Source organism: Scyliorhinus canicula, chromosome 7 (assembly GCF_902713615.1).
Source record: "Scyliorhinus canicula chromosome 7, sScyCan1.1, whole genome shotgun sequence".
Taxonomy (NCBI): Eukaryota; Metazoa; Chordata; class Chondrichthyes; order Carcharhiniformes; family Scyliorhinidae; genus Scyliorhinus; species Scyliorhinus canicula.
In genome coordinates, this window is record NC_052152.1 from 107,084,166 (window position 1) to 107,103,733 (window position 19,568).

At 49.4% G+C, this 19,568-nt stretch overlaps 1 protein-coding gene across 1 annotated transcript in view; it reads right to left on the reverse strand.

The window, feature by feature from the left end:
- Positions 1-19,568, reverse strand: part of cdadc1 (cytidine and dCMP deaminase domain containing 1) — a 150,303-nt gene that overhangs the window by 33,670 nt on the left and 97,065 nt on the right. Inside the window, exon 6 of the mRNA XM_038802619.1 lies at positions 17,582-17,754. Coding sequence (XP_038658547.1) covers positions 17,582-17,754 — 173 coding nt within the window. The remainder of the gene's footprint in view (positions 1-17,581; positions 17,755-19,568) is intronic.

Sequence of the window (19,568 nt, forward strand, 5' to 3'; positions counted from 1 at the left end):
CCTCAGGGCATCCTCCCTTAATCCGACCTCCAACTCCCTGCCCAGTTCTTCTTCCCACTTTCGCTTTACTTCCCCGATCGGGGTTCCTTCCCAACCCGTGTGCTCTTTATAAATTTCCGATACATTGCCCTCCCCCATTCCCATTTTCAGCACTACCTTGTCCTGTACCCCCTGGGGGGCAGGTGCGGAAAGGTCGAAACCTGCCTCCGCACAAAGTCCCTCACCTGCAAGCAGCAAAATCCGTTCCCACCAGGCAGCTCAAACTCCTCCTCCAATTCCTCCAAACACAGAAAGACCGCATATAAACAAATCCCCAAATCGCTCAATCCCAGCCTGCTGCCACCCCGAAAAGCCCCATTTGCCCCCCAGTGCAAACCGGTGATTGCCACAAATTGCTGCCCACACCCACTCCACTCCATATGCTTCTGCCATTGTCCCCACACCCTCAGAGCAGCCACTACTACCAGGCTAGTGGAGTACTGAGCCGGCGAGAATGGCAGAGGCGCCATTAACAGTGCCCCTAAACTCATGCCCCTACAAGAGGCCACCTCCATCCACTCCCATACCAACCCCTCCCCCACTACCCACTTCCTGACTATTGCTATAGTCGCTGCCCAATAATAATTTATAAAATTCGGTACGGCCAGCCCCCCTCCCCACCTCTCGACCCCGCTCCAGCAGCATTTTCTTTATCCGCGGGGTTTTACCCGCCCACACAACCCAGAAATCACCGCATTCACCCTCTTAAAGAGGGCCTTGGGGATAAAAATAGGCAGGCTCTGAAATATGAACAGAAACCTCGGGAGAACCGTCATCCTCACCGTCTGCACCCTCCCCGCCAGTGACAACGGGAGCACAGGGGTTGTTTAGCACAGGGCTAAATCGCTGGCTTTGAAACCAGACCTAGGCAGGCCAGCAGCACGGTTCGATTCCCGCAACAGCCTCCCCGAACAGGCGGCGGAATGTGGCGACTAGGGGCTTTTCACAGTAGCTTCATTCGAAGCCTACTTGTGACAATAAGCGATTTTCATTTTCATTTTCATCCCACCCTCTAAAGCCCCCCTTCATCTGCTCCTCCATCTGAGCCAGAATCAGCTTATACAGCTCCTCCCACCCCTGTGCCACCTGGATGCCCAGATACCGAAAGCTCCCCCGCAGTACCTTAAAAGGCATCTCCCCCAATCTCTTCTCCTGCACCCTCGCTTGGATCAGAAAGACATCGCTTTTGCCCATATTCAATTTATACCCTGAAAACTGGCCAAATTCCCCAAGGATCCCCATAATCCATCCAATCCCCCCCCCCCCGCAAGCGGGTCAAAAATGTACAAAAGCAGGCAGTTTGCGAATAGCGAGGCCTTGTGCTCCGTGCCCCACTCTCCCCCACCCCCCCCTGTATTATTCCCTGCCAATCCTTTGATGCTCTCAGCGCCATCGGCTCTATAGCCAAGGCAAAAAGCAGTGGGAAGAGTGGACATCCCTGCCTCGTCCACCGGAACAGCCTAAAATGGTCCAAGTTCACCAGGCTCGTCTGCACACGTGCCACCGGTGCCTGGTACAGCAACCAGACCCAGTCCACTGCCCAACTGAAACCGCCCCAAGACCTCCCAGTACTCCCACTCCACCCGATCGAAGGCCTTCTCCGCATCCATGGCGACCACCACCTCCACCTCTTGTCCCTCGGAGGGCACCATTATCACATTTAACAGCCTTCTGATATTTGCCGCCAAATGTCTTCCCTTCACAAACCCAGTTTGGTCCTCCGCTATCACCCCTGGCACAATCCTCTATTCACGTGGCCACGATCTTAGCCAATAGCTTGGGATCTACATTTCGCAGGGAAATGGGCCTGTACGATCCACACTGTTCCAGACCCGTCTCTCATTTCAGGATGAGAGAAATAGAGGCCTGCGACATCGTTGGGGGGGGGGGGGGGAGGAGAATCTCACTCCCTCGTCTCATTAAAAATCCTTACCAAAAAGCGCTCCAGCGCTCGAGAATGTTTTAAGAGAACTCCACTAGGTACCCATCCGGGGACAGGGCCTTGCCCGACTGCATCGCCTCCAGCCCCTCCACCAGTCCAATAGGGACCCCCAGGTGCGCCACCAGCTCTTCTTCCACCCTTGGGAACGTTAATCCCTCTTAAACCCCCTTATCCCCTCCACCCTGGTTGGGGGTTCTGACTCGTATAATCTGCTATAAAAGTCCCTGAACAACCCATTCACCCCCACCCTGTCCAGGACTGTATTCCCCCCTTGTCCTTCACTTTCCCAATCTCCCTCACCACCTCCTGCTTCCTCTTTTTTTTAAGAAAATATTTTATTGAAGCATTTAAAATTTTTTACAGTTTAACACATTAACATTTCTTAAAGCAGCCGCGTGGGCCGACACATGTATATATATATATATATATATATATGTTAAAAAAATCCCCCAAAAAATCCACCATGTCCCCAACTGCTCCGCCCTATTCCCCAATTACTCGTAGACCGAGTTCCCTGTCCTTATTGAACACTGCCATGCCTCCTATTTTCTTTCCCCCCCCATCCCCCCCTTACTGCTGATGTTCGATAAACGGTTCCCATCTTTGGGCGAACCCCTGAGTTGATCCTCTCAAAGGAATTAGATTTTTTCCAGGCTGAGAAACCCTGCTATATCGCTGACCCACACACCTGACTTCAGGGGCTCCGGGTCCTTCCATCCCAGCAGAATCCGTCTCTGTCAGTGTTAGACATCAGCCTTCCTCCCCCCCCCCCCCCCCCCCCCCCCCCCTTGGCCCCCGGATCATCCGATAACCCAAATATTGCCAGTTCAGGACTCGGGGCTACCCTCCCTTCCAGGACGTCTGACATAACGTTTGCAAATCCCTGCCAGAATCCCCATAACTTCGGATATGCCCAGAACATATGGTTAGCCGGACTATCCCCACACCGCCCACATCTATCCTCCACCTCTCCAAAGAACCTGCTCATCCGGGCTACAGTCATGTGGGCCCTGTGCACCACTTTGAACTGGATCAGGCCAAGTCTCGCACAGGACGAAGATGAATTAAATCTCTTCAAGTCTTCTTCCCAGTTTTCCATTTCCAGCTCTCTTCCCAGCTCCTCTTCCCATTTCTGCTTCACCACCCTGATCGGAGCCCCATCCCACTCCATCAACTCCTTGTATATGTCCAATTTTTGACATCACCTTGCCCTGTAGTCCCCTCAGGGTGAGGCGAGGGAAGCTTGGAACCTGGCTCTAACGGCTATTGCTAAAGGCTCTATATGTCCAGGGCAAACAGTAATGGGGAGAGCGAGCATCCCTGCCTTCTTCCTCTCGCGAGATAAAAATATTCTGACCGGGTTCGGTTGGTTCTCACATTTGCTACCGGGGCCTGATAGAACAGTCGGACCCAGTCCACAAATCCCTGCCCGAACCCAAACCTGCCTTGGATATCCCATCGGTACTTCCACTCCACCCGGTCAAAAGCCTTCTCCGCGTCCATGGCTACGACCACCTCAGCCTCACACTCCCCGGCTGCCATCATTATAACATTGAGAAGCTGCCTAATATTAGACGTCAGGTGCCTGCCCTTCACAAACCCCTTCTGATCCTCACCTATTACCCCCCGACACAATCCTCTATTCTGGTGGCCAAGACCTTTGCCAGTAATTTAAAAGGGAAATTGGTCTGTATGATCCACAGCTCTCCGGGTCCTGTTGTGTTATGCTTCTTCATGTAGCATCAGCTGCTTCCATGATGTATACTCTGACAAAGGAAGGTTCAGATTTGGAGATAGGTTGAACACATTTATTGAACAGTTAACAATTTTCCTACTCGAGTTCGACTCTCCTGCTACAGTAACTCAATCTAACTAACCAGTCTGCTCTAATCCATGCGGTGGGTGTGATGCTTCCTAATCTGCCCCTGTCTCCGAGTGTCGCCTATGGAAAGCAGAAGAGCATGTGTGCCCTGTTCTTTTATATGGGTAGCCCTCTTGTGGTAGTGTCACCTCTGGGTGTGTCTTGACTGCCCATTGGTCGTGTCCTATCTTACTGACCTATTGGTTGAATGTCTGTGTGTCATGATGTCTCTGGTGCTCTCTCGAGTGTTTATTTAGTCTTAGTGTATTCACATTAACCCCGTGTGTATTTAGAGTGATGCATCTCACTACAACCCCCCTTTTTTCGTGTTACATATTTTCTGTACAGTGTTAAAGAAAATTGAACAAAATAGGCAGATAAGTGATGACATGTACAAATCATGATGATAGTGATGATTATACAATACCAAACAAAATGTAGGAGTCCTAAGTTCATGAATTAATATGGTCGGGTGGCTTTCTTGTTTTGATATTGAAGCGGTGATGTTGATGTTGTCATTGCTTTGTGAACGCCGTCAATATCCCTGTGCTGAAGGAACCAAGAAGTGGTCAAATCACTTTGTTGTCTGAGTTGGACTTTTTTTCCCGATGCTTGTGGTCGCGATGTAGTATGCAATCTGTGTTGTCCTACCTGGACTGTTTCTTGTGATTGCGATATTGATGCCGTATGTCAGCTGCCTTGAAAGCTGGTCTGCTTGTTTGTAGCGGAGCAAACTCATCTGCCTTGAAAGTTGGTTTGCAAGTGGAGCACACTTGAATCGGTGAGATTTGCTGTCATGCCATGGTATGGCTGTACTCTTACCATTGTCTTGAGCTGTGCTCTCAGTGCCCTGCATTTGCAGAGTTGTACCATGTCGTACCAGTTGTTGTTCCAGCGTTGTTGGTTTTGTCGTGCTTGTTGTTAACGTTGGTACCTTTGGTACGCTTCTTGTTGTCTTTGTTGTTGTTTTCGTAGGCTTTGTTGTTGTGTTTGTTGCACTCAATGACCACACAGAGTGGAGAGATAAAGTCCTTCACAAAGTTACTTGTGTCAGTGTCCTTTGTGGCATCTGCTGTTTCATTGAGCATGCAATCTCAGATTCCTCAGTGTTCCCCGTCTGGAGTCATTTCCGGTTTACTGAAATCCTCTTCGGCTTGTCGATGCTCCCCGTCTGGAGTCCTTTCTGGTTCACCCGAATCAGCTTTGGTTTCTTGACACTCCCCGTCCATAATCATTTCTGGTTCACTTGAATCACCCGAGGTATCACTTGAATCATCTGGGGTGTCTTGATGCTCCCCTTCCAGAGTCAAAACAGTCAGGAATGCATTTTCTTGTGGAGCGGCTCGAGTGCATGAGGTTTGAATTAGCGTGGTGTCACTGGAGTCACTAGTAACCTCACTTTGATCATCGAGTGCCTCTGTACATACTAGCGGAGAACAGTCAGTCTCGCTGCCATGTTGCGCATCTTGTATGGGAATTGTGATGCCTTCGTCACTTGTCGCACATACAGTTGGTAGACCTTCAGTGCCTTTTTGTCGGTTAGATGAGCTGGGTAGACTGTCAGAGTCTTCTTCCGGTGGCTCAAATAATCTGGGCGGACTGTCATAGTCGCTTTGTTCTTCACATGAGCATGGTAGACTGTCATAGTCTTTTTGTTGTCCATGTGAGCGTGGTAGACTGTCATAGTCTTCTTGCTGTTCACTTGAGCATTGCAGACTTGCATCGTCTGCTGCTGGTTGCTCAGATAAGGTTGCTAGACCTTCATGGTCTTGTTCATGCAAGAACTGCGCTCTGGAGTCTTGCGTTGCTTCCATCGTGGAGTCTGTCAACGAGCTCGCTGTGGAGGCTTGTATCACTCTCTCTGTGGAGTTTGGCATCATTCCCTGCGTGAAGTCGTGCAGTGGTCTCGCTGTGGAGTCAATCTGTGCGCTCTCAACGGAGTCGTGCAGTGGTTTCGCTGTGGAGTCTGTCATCACCTTCTGTGTGAAGTCGGGGACTCTTCGTGGTGTGTGGAGCACTGTTCGTGGTGGGTGGACCACTGGTGTGGCGTCAGGCCTATCTCTGTGGGCTTGGACCTCTCTCTGTCTCTTGGTGTCAGGCCGCTCTCTGTGGGCTTGGACCTCTCTGTCTCTTGGTGTCAGGCCGCATCAGAATCCTGTACTTCTGGGTTAGGATGTCATCTGTGTTGGGCTGAGGATCCTCAGACCCGAAGAACTCGTCCAGGTCTGTGTCGGATTCTTCACTGAACAACATATCTCATTGCAGTTCGAATTACTGAGGTTGCCACGTCCAATGATGAAATCACCTTCCGAGTCGTAGTCTTCAAGGACCATAACATCACTTTTTGTGTCGGAGCTATCATTGTGCTCGTGATGTCCAAAAAAGTAATCAACGTCCGAGTCACAGTCTTCAAGGACTAAATCATCTCTTAGGGCGGTGCTAACTGTTTGTTGCAGGGTTCTGCAGAGGTTACTTTCAGCTACTGATCAAAGATCAGGCATTGTGCTGTCGTTCCAGGTGAAAGAATTGTGTTTTCAGGCTTTAAACTTTTTGTTTTCATATTTTGGGACATTTCCCCTTTAAGTGGGCATGGCCGGGACCTCTGACGTCATGATGCTTGTGACGTAGAGCGTAGGAATGGATTGCGCATGCGCAGATCGCTTTTCCTTTACTTTGCGCTCATTGCGCACGCGCAAACGGACCTTCCTCTTCTGAGCGCTGTTTGCGCAACTGCGCATGCATGGGTTCTCGCGCATGCGCAAAACACTTTTGCCTGTGCGGCTCCTTTCCCAAGATAGCTGCCAATCAAAACTGCCGTTTTCTGCATTTGCAGGCTTACCTTTGCCTCGTGGTCAGTATTGGTGCCTCTTTTACCATTCTCTCATTTTTCCTTGCAGTATGTTTGAAACAGGACTGTCTGGAAGTCTCTTGTCTTGCCCTTTGGAGTACCTGAAGGTCATGAAGATTTCTGCTGCTCTTGCTCCCGCAATTGTGAGCAGAATCTTTATTTTCTCATCCGCCACGCCATCTAGGTTGGACGCTACCAGGTAGATCTCGAATCCCTGCTTGAACGCACGCCAGTTGGCACTGTGATTGCCGTGGTACCCGAGCTGCTGTGGAACCGAAATCTCAAACATCTTGCCTGGGTGCTGTTGCTAAATAGTCACAGATTTGTTGAGTTGAACTATGTAGATTTAACAAGCACTAACTGGTACCATGTTGTTTTATGTTTCTTCATGTAGCATCAGCTGCTTCCTTGATGTATACTCTGACAAACGAAGATTAAGACTTGGATAGGTTTAACACATTTATTGAACAGTTAACAATTCTCCTACTTGAGTTCGACTCTCCTGCTCATCTTACTATAGTAATTTAATCTAACTAAGCAGTCTGCTCTAATCCATGCGGTGGGTGTGATGCTTCCTGATCTGCCCCTGTCTCCCCGAGTGTCGCCTATGGAAAGAGAATGTGCTCTGTCCTTTTATATGGGTAGTCCCCTTGTGGTAGTGTCACCTCTGGGTGTGTCTTGACTGCCCATTGGTCGTGTCCCATCTTACTGACCTATTGGTTGAATATCTGTGTGTCATGTCTCTGGTGCTCCCTCTAGTGTTTATTCAGTCTTGGTGTATTTGCATTAACCCCTTGTGTATTTACAATGATGCATATCACCACAGGTCCTTGTCTCGCTTCAGGATAAGAGAGATTGATGCCATTGATAGCGTTGGGGGAAGCACTCCCAACTCCTTGGATTTATTGAAAGTCTTGCCTAACAGCGGTCCCACTAGCTCCAAAAACGTTTTGTAAAATTCCACTGGGAATCCATCAGGTCCCAGGGCCTTAACTGTTTGCATTGCCCCCTATCAGTCTATCACATCACCGAGCCCAATTGGGCCCCCCAAGACCTCCACCAGCTCCTCATCTACCTTCAGGAACTCAGGAATTCCTCCCCAGGAATTGGTTCATTCCCTCCTCCCCCCCACGGGGTTCAGTCTCATATAAACGGCTATAAAATTCACGGAACACATCATTAATCGCCCCAGATCCCTCACTACTTTCCCTCTCACATCCTTCATTTTCCCTATCTCTCTTGCCGCCTCCTGCTTCCTCAGCTGATGCGCCAAGATTCTACTAGCTTTCTCCCCATATTTGTACACTGCCCCTTTTACCCTCCGCAGCTGTCCCTCGCTTGTGGAAAGCAACCTAAAGTCCATTTGAAGGCTCTGATGCTCCTTCAAGAGCTCCTCATTCGGGGACTCCACATATCTCCTATCCACACGCAAGATTTCTCCCACCAGCTTGTCAAACTCCGCCCGCTCAGCCCTCTTCCTATGGGCCTCAAATCGGAATATATTCCCCTCTGATGACCGCTTTCAATGCCTCCCACACCACCCCAGCTACGGTCTCTCCCGTGTCGCTAGTTTACAAATACCCCCGAATGGCCTCCCTCACATATCTTATCGTCTGCTAACAACCCTGCATCTAGAGTTTCCCATGTTCACCTGCAGGTCTAGCCAATGTGGCGCATGGTCCGATACTACGATTGCTGAATACTCTGCGTCCACTACTCCTGCTTCCTGCTTCCTCAGCTGATGTTTTGTCCAATTTTTTAAAAAAAAAATCGATCCTGGAGTCTGGAGTACACCTTGTGAACATGGGAGTTGAATGAATATTCCTTATTCCTTGGCTTCTCAAGTCTCCACGGATCAGCACCTCCCATGTGCTCCATGAACCCTTGCAGCTCTTTTGCCACTGCTGACACTTTCCCCGACCTAGAACTCGACCGGTCCATCCTAGGATCTAAGACCGTATTAAAATCACCCCCCATGATCAACCCGTGCGAGTCGAGGTCCGGGATTTTTCCCAGCATCTTCCTAACAAACGCGACATCGCCCCAGTTTGGGGCATATATTTTCACCAGCACCACTGTCAGTCCTTCCAGTTTCCCCACTCACCATGATAAATCTGCCTCCCAGGTCTGTCACCATTTTCCCCACCTCAAACACCACCCTTTGTTAATCAGGATGGCCACCCCCCTTTTTTTGAAGTCCAATCCAGAATGAAACACCTGCCCGACCCATCCCTTTTTCAGTCTAAATTGATCCCCCAGCTTCAACTGTGTCTCCTGTAACATAGCCACATCCGCCTTTAACTGTCTCAAGTGTGTGAAGACAAAGGTCCTCTTGACCGGCCCATTCAGGCCACAAACATTCCACAGAACCAGTCTGGTCAGGGGGACTCTTGCCCCCTCCCCTGTTGATCAGTCATGACATTTCCTACGCCAGTCTCTAGCCCATGGCCCACCCCTCCCCAAATCCGCCCATCGGTGGCAACCGCCATCTAGTCTCCATCTCCAGCCTCTTGGAAGTCCTCAAATAGTCAGCGGTAACCCCCCCCGCGTCACTTTTCAGCTCACCCCCGACATCACTTCCATGAGTTCGCCTTACCAGTTAACCTAGCAGCTCCACCCCGGAGGCCTAAAAGTCTGCCGGCTGCTGGAATCTTTTACACCCTGTTATAATATACACACAAGTATATGATGGTGCACAGACAGACATTGATTGACACACAGGATGACCAATGAACACACAGAACACAGCAGCCAATCACCAGACAGGACACGGCCACTATAAAGCCAGAGGGCACTAGTTTTCCCGCTCTCTTGGGATGCAGCCTCTGAGACAGTCAGAGCCTGTGAGCAACAATTAGAACATACACCATGTGGTAGTAAGATAGTCTGGTCAGGTTAGACTCAGGTCTCCAGTCAAATCAGCATAGTGTCAACCCACAGTTGAGGTATGTTTAATAGTTAAGAGTTCAATAAAATAGAGTTGCATTTCTCCAAGTGTTGGAAGCCTGTCTCTCTCACTGCTATGGTAAACGCAGTGCTCGCAGACCCAGCATACCCAACACATCATGGTACCAGTGCCTGATGTTAGAGTTTGACGGACCTACCTTGAGATAATCTGCCTTTGACCAGCGATCAGCCATCCGGTAACATGGACAGCGTCCGCCCTCCCCCGCAGCTCCGCATCGCCGGCAACCTCGGTGCCAACTGGAAGATTTTTAAGCAGAAGTTCCAGCTGTATCTTGAAGCCACCGACCTCGAAGCCGCATCGGATGCCAGAAAGATTGCTCTCTTCCGCTCTACAGCCGAGGACCACGCTATCCACATTTTAAACTCCCTCATCTTTGCTGAAGGTGAGGACAAGACCAAGCTCAAAACAGTCCTGCTGAAGTTTGACAGCCACTGTGACATCGAAGTCAACGAGAGCGTTGAACGCTATGTGTTCCAGCAGAGGCTTCAGGGTAAGGATGAACCTTTTCAGTCCTTCTTAACCCATCTCCGTATCCTTGCGCAATCCTGTAACTACGGCTCCACCTCCGACTCCATGATCCGCGACCAAATCGTTTTCTGGGTCCACTCCGACCCCCTTCGCCAGCAGCTCCTTCAAATAAAGCAGCTCACCCTCACCATCGAGACCCGAGTCCTACACGAGCACTCTACTAACCGGTACTCCCACATCAAGGTGGCAGAGAGGGCGTGGCAAGGACCCCACGATGCGGAACGGGTGTAGGCTGTAAAACAGCTCCAGGGCCTGAGTCTGGATGAGGGCATCCATTTTGCGTGCTTTTTCACGGGCTCCTGCGCATGCGCGCAACGACCGAAGGGACGGCGAGGCCGAGGACCGAACTACGCAGGTGCACGCATCGTTCGACTGCACCGCGCATGCGCGGTGGCTCACGGAGCAGCCTGACGTCGGCGCCATGATGTGCAACAACTGTGGCTCCTCCCACTTAAAGCGGCAGTGTCCCGCGAAATCTCGACGCTGTCTCCAGTGTGGCAAACTTGGCCACTACGCAGCCCTGTGCAGATCTGCTCAACTGCCCAACACACAGTGATCCCAGCAGCAGCGCAGGAACGTCCGGTCAGTGCAGCAACCCGTTGCAGACTCAGACATGGTTCTAGATCCCGACACCGAGGATCTCACATCCCCATTCCAGGTAGGCATCATCACCAAGCATACGATGCTTTCCTCAAAAAAGGCTAAACCCCTCCCAGTGATGAGCATTGATCCGAACGACGAGTGGTGTGCCACCCTTACGGTCAACAAATCTCGCATATGCTTCAGGCTGGACACCGGCGCTTCAGCTAACCTCATTTCACAGTCTGACCTGGATACCATCCATGACAAGCTGAATATCCTTCCATCGGCCTGCCAGCTTCTCGACTACAATGGCAATGCCATTGCTGCCAGTGCCTCATGCCAGCTTGTGGTATCGCATCGTTCTTTAAGAGCCACCCTGCGTTCCAACAAAGCTTCCTTGCTCGGTGCTCAGGCCTGCAAGATCCTGAATCACGTGTAGCGGGTTCACTCCATGTCGCCTGCTGAGGCATCAGCCTCGCCAGATACCAAGTTCCAAATCCAATTAAATTACATCATAGCACGATACCACAGCATCTTCGAGGGTATGGGCACACTCCCCTACACATAAAAGATTCTTCTGAAACTGAATGCCACACCTGTGGTTCATTTACCCCGTCGGGTGCTGGCGCCCCTTAAGGACCGCCTCAAGCAGCAGTTGCAAGACCTCCAGGACCAGGGCGTCATTTCTAAGGTCACGGAACCCACGGACTGGGTTAGCTCCATGGTTTGTGTCAAAAAACCGTCAGGGGAACTGGGCATTTGTATCGACCCCAAAGATTTGAACCGTAACATCATGAGGGAACACTACCCGATCCCTAAGCGCGAAGAGCTCACCAGCGAAATGGCTCACGCCAAGTTTTTCACGAAGCTGGATGCCTCCAAGGGATTTTGGCAGATACAACTGGACGCATCCAGTCGAAAGCTCTGCCCATTTAACACCCCATTTGGCCGGTATTGTTACAAGCGGATGCCCTTTGGCATCATCTCTGCCTCGGAGGTGTTCCACCGAATAATGGAGCAAATGATGGAGGGCATCGAGGGGGTGTGGGTGTACGTCGATGACATCATTGTCTGGTCCACAACTCCGCAGGAACACATCGATCGCCTCAAGCGAGTGTTCCAGAGGATCCACGAGCATGGCCTCCGACTCAACAGAGCCAAACGCTCGTTCGGTCAAGCAGAAATAAAGTTCCTCGCGAGCATATTTCGCAGTACGGTGTGCAGCCAGATGCGGATAAGGCGTTGCCGATCAATGCTATGAAGACACCGGAGGACAAGAAGGCAGTCCTCCGCTTCCTGGGGATGGTCAACTTCCTTGGGACGTTTATCCCAAACCTTGCATCTCACACCACAGCTCTCCGCAATCTTGTAAAGAAAACCACCGACTTCCAGTGGCTCCCTGCTCATGAGCGAGAGTGGCGTGAGCTCTGGGCGAAACTCACCAAGGTACTGGCGTTTTTTGACCCTGCCAAGGAGACGAAGATCTCCACTGATGCGAGCCAGGCTGGCATTGAGGCAGTACTCCTCCAGCGCAACAAATCCTCCTCCTGGGCCCCAGTCACATATGCATCTAGAGCCATGACACCTACTGAGCAGCGCTATGCTCAAATCGAGAAAGAGTGCCTGGGCCTCCTCACGGGGATTGACAAATTCCATGATTACATGTATGGACTCCAAGTTTACCGTCGAAATGGACCACAGGCCACTGGTTCACATCATACAGAAGGACTTCAATGATATGACGCCACGCCTACAACGTATCCTCCTCAAACTCCGATTTCAAACTGGTCTACAACCCGGGCAAGCAGCTCATTGTGGCCGATGCACTCTCTCGCTCCATCACCACGCCGTGCGAGCAGTCGGACTTCGTCTGCCAGATCGATGCCCATGTTGAGTTCTACGCATCCAACTTTCCGGCCACTGACGAAACGGTTGTACAGATTCGTCATGAAACGGCCAAGGATCCTCTACTCCAACGGGTCATGCGCCATCTCACAGATGGTTGGCAAAGGGGCCAGTGCCCACAGTTCTACAATATAAAAGACGATCTGGCAGTGGTCGATGGCATACTGATGAAACTGGATAGGATAGTAATACCACAGAGTATGTGAGAGCTCGTCCTCGGCCAACTCCATGAGGGTCACCAGGGGGTGGAAAAGTGTCGCCGGCGAGCCCGAGAGGCAGTATACTGGCCTGGCATCAATCAGGACATCGCCAACACTGTCCTCAATTGCCCAACGTGCCAATGGTTCCAGCCGGCTCAGCTGAAAGAGACTTTGCAGCCACATGAACAGGTGTCATCCCCATGGACCAAGGTTGGCACTGATCTCTTTCACGCAAAAGGCCGGGACTACGTCCTTATTGTGGATTATGTTTCTAACTACCCTGAGGTGGTCAGACTGCATGACCTCACATTAGCAACAGTCATCCGGGCGTGCAAAGAGACTGTTGCCCGTCATGGCATTCCACTTACGGTCATGACTGATAATGGCAGTCAGGAGTGGACGGATTTTGCCCGATGGTACAATTTCACGCACGTCACTTCGAGCCCCCACTACCCCCAGTCAAATGGGAAAGCTGAAATGGGGGTACACATTGTCAAACGACTGCTGTGTAAAGCGGCTGATTCAGGTTCATATTTTAACCTGGCGCTGCTAGCCTACAGGGCGACTCCTTTGTCCGCTGGCCTGTCCCCAGCACAGCTGCTAATAAACCGCACACTACGGATGACGGTGCCAGCAATCCACATCCCGGACCGTGACAATTTTCCGGTCCTGCAAAGAATACAACTGTCTCGGGCCCAATGCAAGTCGGCGTATGACGCCCATGCCACAGATCTCCCTGCTCTCGTCCCTGCTGACTGAGTTAGTGTTCAGCTACCTAACGGTGGCTGGTCGGCCACAGCTGTGGTGGTCAAGCAAGTGGCCCCCAGATCATTTCTCGCTCGCATGCATGATGGCTCTTTTCTTCGGCGTAATAGGCGGGCACTGCGGCTGCTTCCACACTTGCCACCTGAACGTGATGTCCTGCCTCGCCTGCTGGTTCCTCAGGAGACACCCTTCCAAGAGGTCACCGATGTGCCGCTTCTTTTGCCACCCTCTACATTGGATGCAGCTCCGTCCATTCCAGTGTAGGCAGCCCTGACCCTCCCTTGAGGCGGTCAACCAGAATTTGTCACCCGCCACAGAGACTGAATGTTTCATTGCCTTGTGCTTCGTTTACACGTCTGTACATATTGTTCTTCCTAATTTGTTGTATGCACTCGATCTGCACTAGACACCTTCCCATGTAAACACGTTCACGTATTTTGTATACAGTCAACTCCTACTCATGTAAATACGCTCACATACTTTGTACATCGTCAGGCACATACACACACTCACTATTGAAATATACACATTTTTTAAAAGGGGGGAGATGTCATAATATGCATCCAGGTATATGATGGTGCACAGACAGACATTGATTGACACACAGGATGACCAATGAACACACAGAACACAGCAGCCAATCACCAGACAGGACACGGCCACTATAAAGCCAGAGGGCACTAGTTTTCCCGCTCTCTTGGGATCCAGCATCTGAGACAGTCAGAGCCTGTGAGCAACAACTAGAACATACACCATGTGGTAGTACGATAGTCTGGTCAGGTTAGTCTCAGGTCTCCAGTCAACTCAGCATAGTGTCAACCCACAGTTAAAGTATGTATGATAGTTAAGAGTTCAATAAAATAGAGTTCCATTTCTCCAAGTGTTGGAAGCCTGTCTCTCTCACTGCTGCAGTAAACGCAGTCCTCGCAGACCCAGCTTACCCAACACATCACGTCCCAGCTCTTAATATACGTTTTCAGAACAACAGCACCGAGTGCAAAAAGCAAACACACCCTCTATTTAAGGCCCAATCTCAATGGCCCACCCCTCCTCCTTTACAACATCTTATCAATCCCAATCACCTTCAAACAGAGCCCCAAATAATAGAACTGTAAACAAACATGATAAATGGAAAGACAAAAAATTTTATATGTAAAAACTCGAACAGATGTCTTTCCCTCTTGGACCATCTTAATTTGAAAACTCTTCTTCTCTCTCCCCCCGCCCCCCATTCTTTTTTTTCCCTTTATTATTATTTTTCCTTTTTTACCTTTTTTTTTTACAAACACAAACAAAAAGGAAGAAACTCTACCTCAGTACATACACTGAAAGGTCAAAGTTGGGTAACTCAAAAAGAAAAAACAACATCCCCTTCTCTTCCCGGATATCGCAACTCAAGTTACTGTGCAGCACAGAACTTTTTGATGTAAATCACTACCAACCAGTTTTCTCTTTTTATTAAGTCCTTATGGGTCGCACAGGTTGTTGACTTTCATAAAGCCCGCTACTTCTTCTGGCGAGCCAAAATACAGTTCCCGTTCCTCATAGGTTACCCAAAGACGGGCCAGGTAGAGAAGTCCAAATTTTATTCCCTTCGCATACAGCGGCGCTTTAACTTCATTGAAACTCGCCCTCCTCTTAGCAAGTTCTGCTCCCAAGTCGTGGTAGACCCGGATATCAGCTTCTTCCCATACGAACCGTTTTGTCTCCCTAGCCCATCTCATGATGCGTTCCTTGCCCAGGAATCGGTGAAGCCCCACCACCAACGCCCTCGGGGGCTCACGACCCTGGGGCTTGCGCACAAGTGCCCTGTGAGCCTTTTGAACGCCTCTGCTCCCATCATTTTCTCGAACATCCTCACAACATACGCACCGGCATCTGATTCCTCCTTTCCCTCTGGGAGACTGACGATCTGAACGTTCTGCCTGCGGGAACGATTCTCCAGGTCTTCCACCTTTTCCAGCAGCCGCTTTTGCCAATCTTGTAATATACCAATTTGCAGTGCCATCCCAGTGGACTGCTCCTCTTGCTCTGTCGCCTGCTCCTGCAGCTTTTGGATCGACTGTCCCTGGGTCTTCACTATCACCTCCATCCGGTCGACAGCCTCCTTAATCAAGGCAACCACCTTGGTCAGGTCCTCCGCACACTCCTTATGATGCCGGGCGAACTTCTCATCCAGGTATGCAACCAGCTGGTCTGTCGACCATTGGATCTCGGTTCTCTGCCACTGCAGCCACCAAGCTCAGCTCCTCACTTCCAACCAACTTTTGATTCCTTCTTTTGCGATTAGTTTTCGAGTGTAATTCCATCGGATAGGGGTCGCCTTTTCCTCCTCTCACTTTTATCCACTTCTGATAGAAAAAATTTCCGTGAAAATCCAGCTTAAAACCACCAAGAGCAGGAGCTGCTAAACCTGCAACTGTTTACAGTATAGTTGCCACCGGAGGTCCACCTCCTGCTTCAACTGGTGCGCCAGCATCCTGCATGACTCCCTCCCCATATTCGTACCCCGCCCCCTCACCTTTTTCAGTTGCCCCACCGCCTTCCCGTAGATAGTAACCCGAACTCCATCTGCAGCTTCTGCTGCTTCTTCACAGTCCTGCCTCCGGGGCTTCCGAGTACATCCTGTCCACCTGGAGAATCTCCTCCAACAACCAATCCATCTTCACCCGCTCTACCTTCTCCCTGTGTGCCCGTATCAAAATGAACTCCCCTCTCACCGCTGCCTTCAACGCCTCCCATACTGTGGCTGCCGAAACCTCCCCCATATTGTTTATCTCCAGATACTTTGAATGGCCTCCCTCATCCGCTCACACACCTCTTCCTCCGCCAACAGCCCCACATCTAACCTCCATGGCGGGTGCTGCCCTCCCCTTACTCACCTGCAAATCCACTCAGCGTGGGGCGTGATCAAACACCACTATCGGCGAGTACTCAGCATCCACCAACCCCGTCAGCAAGGTCTTATTTAAAATAAAGAAGTCAATTCGGATGTACACTTCATGCACATGGGAAAAATGAATATTCTTTCTCTGTCGACCTCCCAAAATTACACGGATCACCCCCCCCCCCCCCTCATGAACTCTATATCATCCAGTTCGGAACATAAAATGTTCACCAGCACCACCGGCATCCCCTCCAATTTCCCACTCACCATAACATACCTCCCCCCGGTATCCTCCATTATACTTCCCACTTTAAGCGCCACCCGATTGTTAATCAAAATCGCCACCCCCTTGCTTCGGAATGTAGTCCTGAATGGAATGCCTGCCCTATCCACCCTTTCCTCAGTGTAGTCTGATCCACCACCCTCAGGTTTGTTTCCTGTATCATCGCCACATCCGTCTTCAAGCTTTTCAAATGTGCGTACACATGGGCCTTCTTGACTGGCCCATTCAACTCTCTCACATTCCATGTGATCAGCCGGGTCGGGGAGCACACCACCCACCCAACACATCCCCCCCCCGATCAACCATAACCCCTCTTGAGCTAGCCTCCAGCCTGCGTCACACATCTCCTCACGCCTGCCCCTGGGAGGTGAGGCCAGCATTTATTGCCCATCCCCAATTTCCCTCGAGGAAGTGGAGGTGATTCACCTTCACACGGTATGGTGCTCTCTTTCAGACAGACATTAACCGAGGCTCCATCTGTTCCCTCAGGCGGATGCAAAAGATTCTAAAGCGCTTTTTAGAAGATGAGCAGGGAAGTTCTTCTGCAGTCCTGGCCAATATTTATCCCTCAACCAACATCACAAATAACAGATTATCTGACAGGCCATTTCTGTTTGGGGTATTTTGCTGTGGCCTGATTGGCTGTCCCGTTTTGTTTGTTGCCCAGAGGATCTGAAATGTGCAGATATATGAGAATCTTTCCTTCTTTTATGCATAGGCAATTGAGTGAAAGCCAGGAATACAAACTGTTGCAAAATGTTTAAAGTACCTACCGGAAGGTTAAAGCATTCTGCTCAGCGTGCACAATGTACCGGAACTTCCTGGCTTCTCGGTCCTTCTGCTGCTTCTCATCCATCTGAGGGTAGTCTGCATATTCAGACCCCGTTGGGTAGGCATTATAACCACATCCAATCAAATATCTGGCTCCTGTTCCGTCACAATTACTCTACAAATAAACAGAGATTGACTATTTCAACAGAATTTAAAAATGACAACATCCATCAGGACTTATGCGGGCTGTGCCTAATCGGATCGTGCATGCCAAAACTCTCATTGAATTTAGGCAGGTGTCCTCAGTGAGATACAAATCTTATGGCACTTGACTCCATGATCCATTCTGATTTTCAACCAGCTGCCAATAGATAGAACAGTTCACAATGCTCCTTTCCCAGACAGTTTTGGGGTGGGGATATTTAGTCTCTTGTACCATGGGTACTTCGAATGTTCAGACACAAGATAACTTTCAAATAAAATCCAAAAGCAAAATGTGAGATCATGATCATTGTGAAGTGTAATATTAGTGAAACAATAGCTTCACATATGGTTATAGGGAACATACATGGTGAGATGACACCATTGAGGTGGTTGATCTGTCTAAATATAACTCAATAAATGACTCAACCACAAAACCATAAATCAAAGGGAATTAAGCAGTCAGATATTAAAGGTCATATTCTTTCCTCTGTGGAAAAGGCTGATGAAAAAAAGTCAACAGTTAAGCAAAACCTCTAGAAAGTAGCGAGTAGACCGATCTAGTGTTTGCATTCTAACTAAAATACATTTACAAAAAGCATAAGTATACATGGACTCATATATACACAAATATCTAAAAAATGGTTGTTGTCATGTGTTTGGGGCTACAGACCACCCATTGGTGGTTAGGCTAGCCTTAAATTAATCAGGTGACCTGCAACAAGAATGGGTGGATGGATATCTGCAGAAAACAAATTCTTAAAATACCACTTGGGCAGTAATTTGCTCGAGTAGGATACTGCGTGCTAAAATATTCATATCCTGAAGAAATATCCAAAAGTATATATGGGGAAAATCACAATTTGAGAGAGTGGGAGTGCAGTGAGGAAGAAAGATGGGAAGAGGGGTAAAAACATCCATGGCTAATCAAGGAGATCAAGGACATTATAAAGACAAAAACTATATCTGACTGCTTAATTGCTTTTGATTTAATGGTTTTGTGGTTGAACCACTTATTGAGTTTATATTAACGAATTGGATACAGGATAGAAGGTTCTATAGCGAAATTTGCAGGTGACACGAAAATAGGTGGGACAGTAAGTTGCAATGAGGAAATAAGGACCTTAAAAATGGATATAGATAGGTTAGGAGAATGGGCCAAAATGTGGCAGATGGAGTTTAACGTGGATAGGTGCGAGGTCATGCATTTTGGTCAAAAAAAATAGAAAGGCAACTTATTATCTAAATGGGTGCTCCGATGCAGAGGGATCTGGGTGTCCTCGATCATGAGTCACAGAATGCGAGCATGCAGGTACAGCAGATAATAAGGGAAGCAAATGGAATGTTGGCATTTATAGTAAAAGGAATCGAGTATAAAGGGAAGGAAGTGTTGCTGCAACTACACAAGGCATTGGCAAGACCACACCTGGAGATTTGTGGACAGTTTTGGTCCTCTTATTTGAGGAAAGATGCAGTAGCATTGGTGGCAGTTCAGAGGAGGTTCACTAGATTGATTTCAGAAATGAGGGGTTTGTCGTACGAGGAGAGATTGAACAGTTTAGGCCTATATTCTTGAGAGTATAGAAGAATGAGGAAGATCTAATTGAGGTATACAAGATGTAAAACAGGGACAGAAGCAAAAGGAAGTAAGGGGGAAAGTGTAAAGCAGAGAAACCATAGTCAAAAATCAAAAAGGGCGACAGTACAAGGTATAGTGACTGAGGGGAGCTCCGTGAATAGGCCCAGTAATACTAAAAGGAATAAAACGGGAAGTAAAAACATTAATGC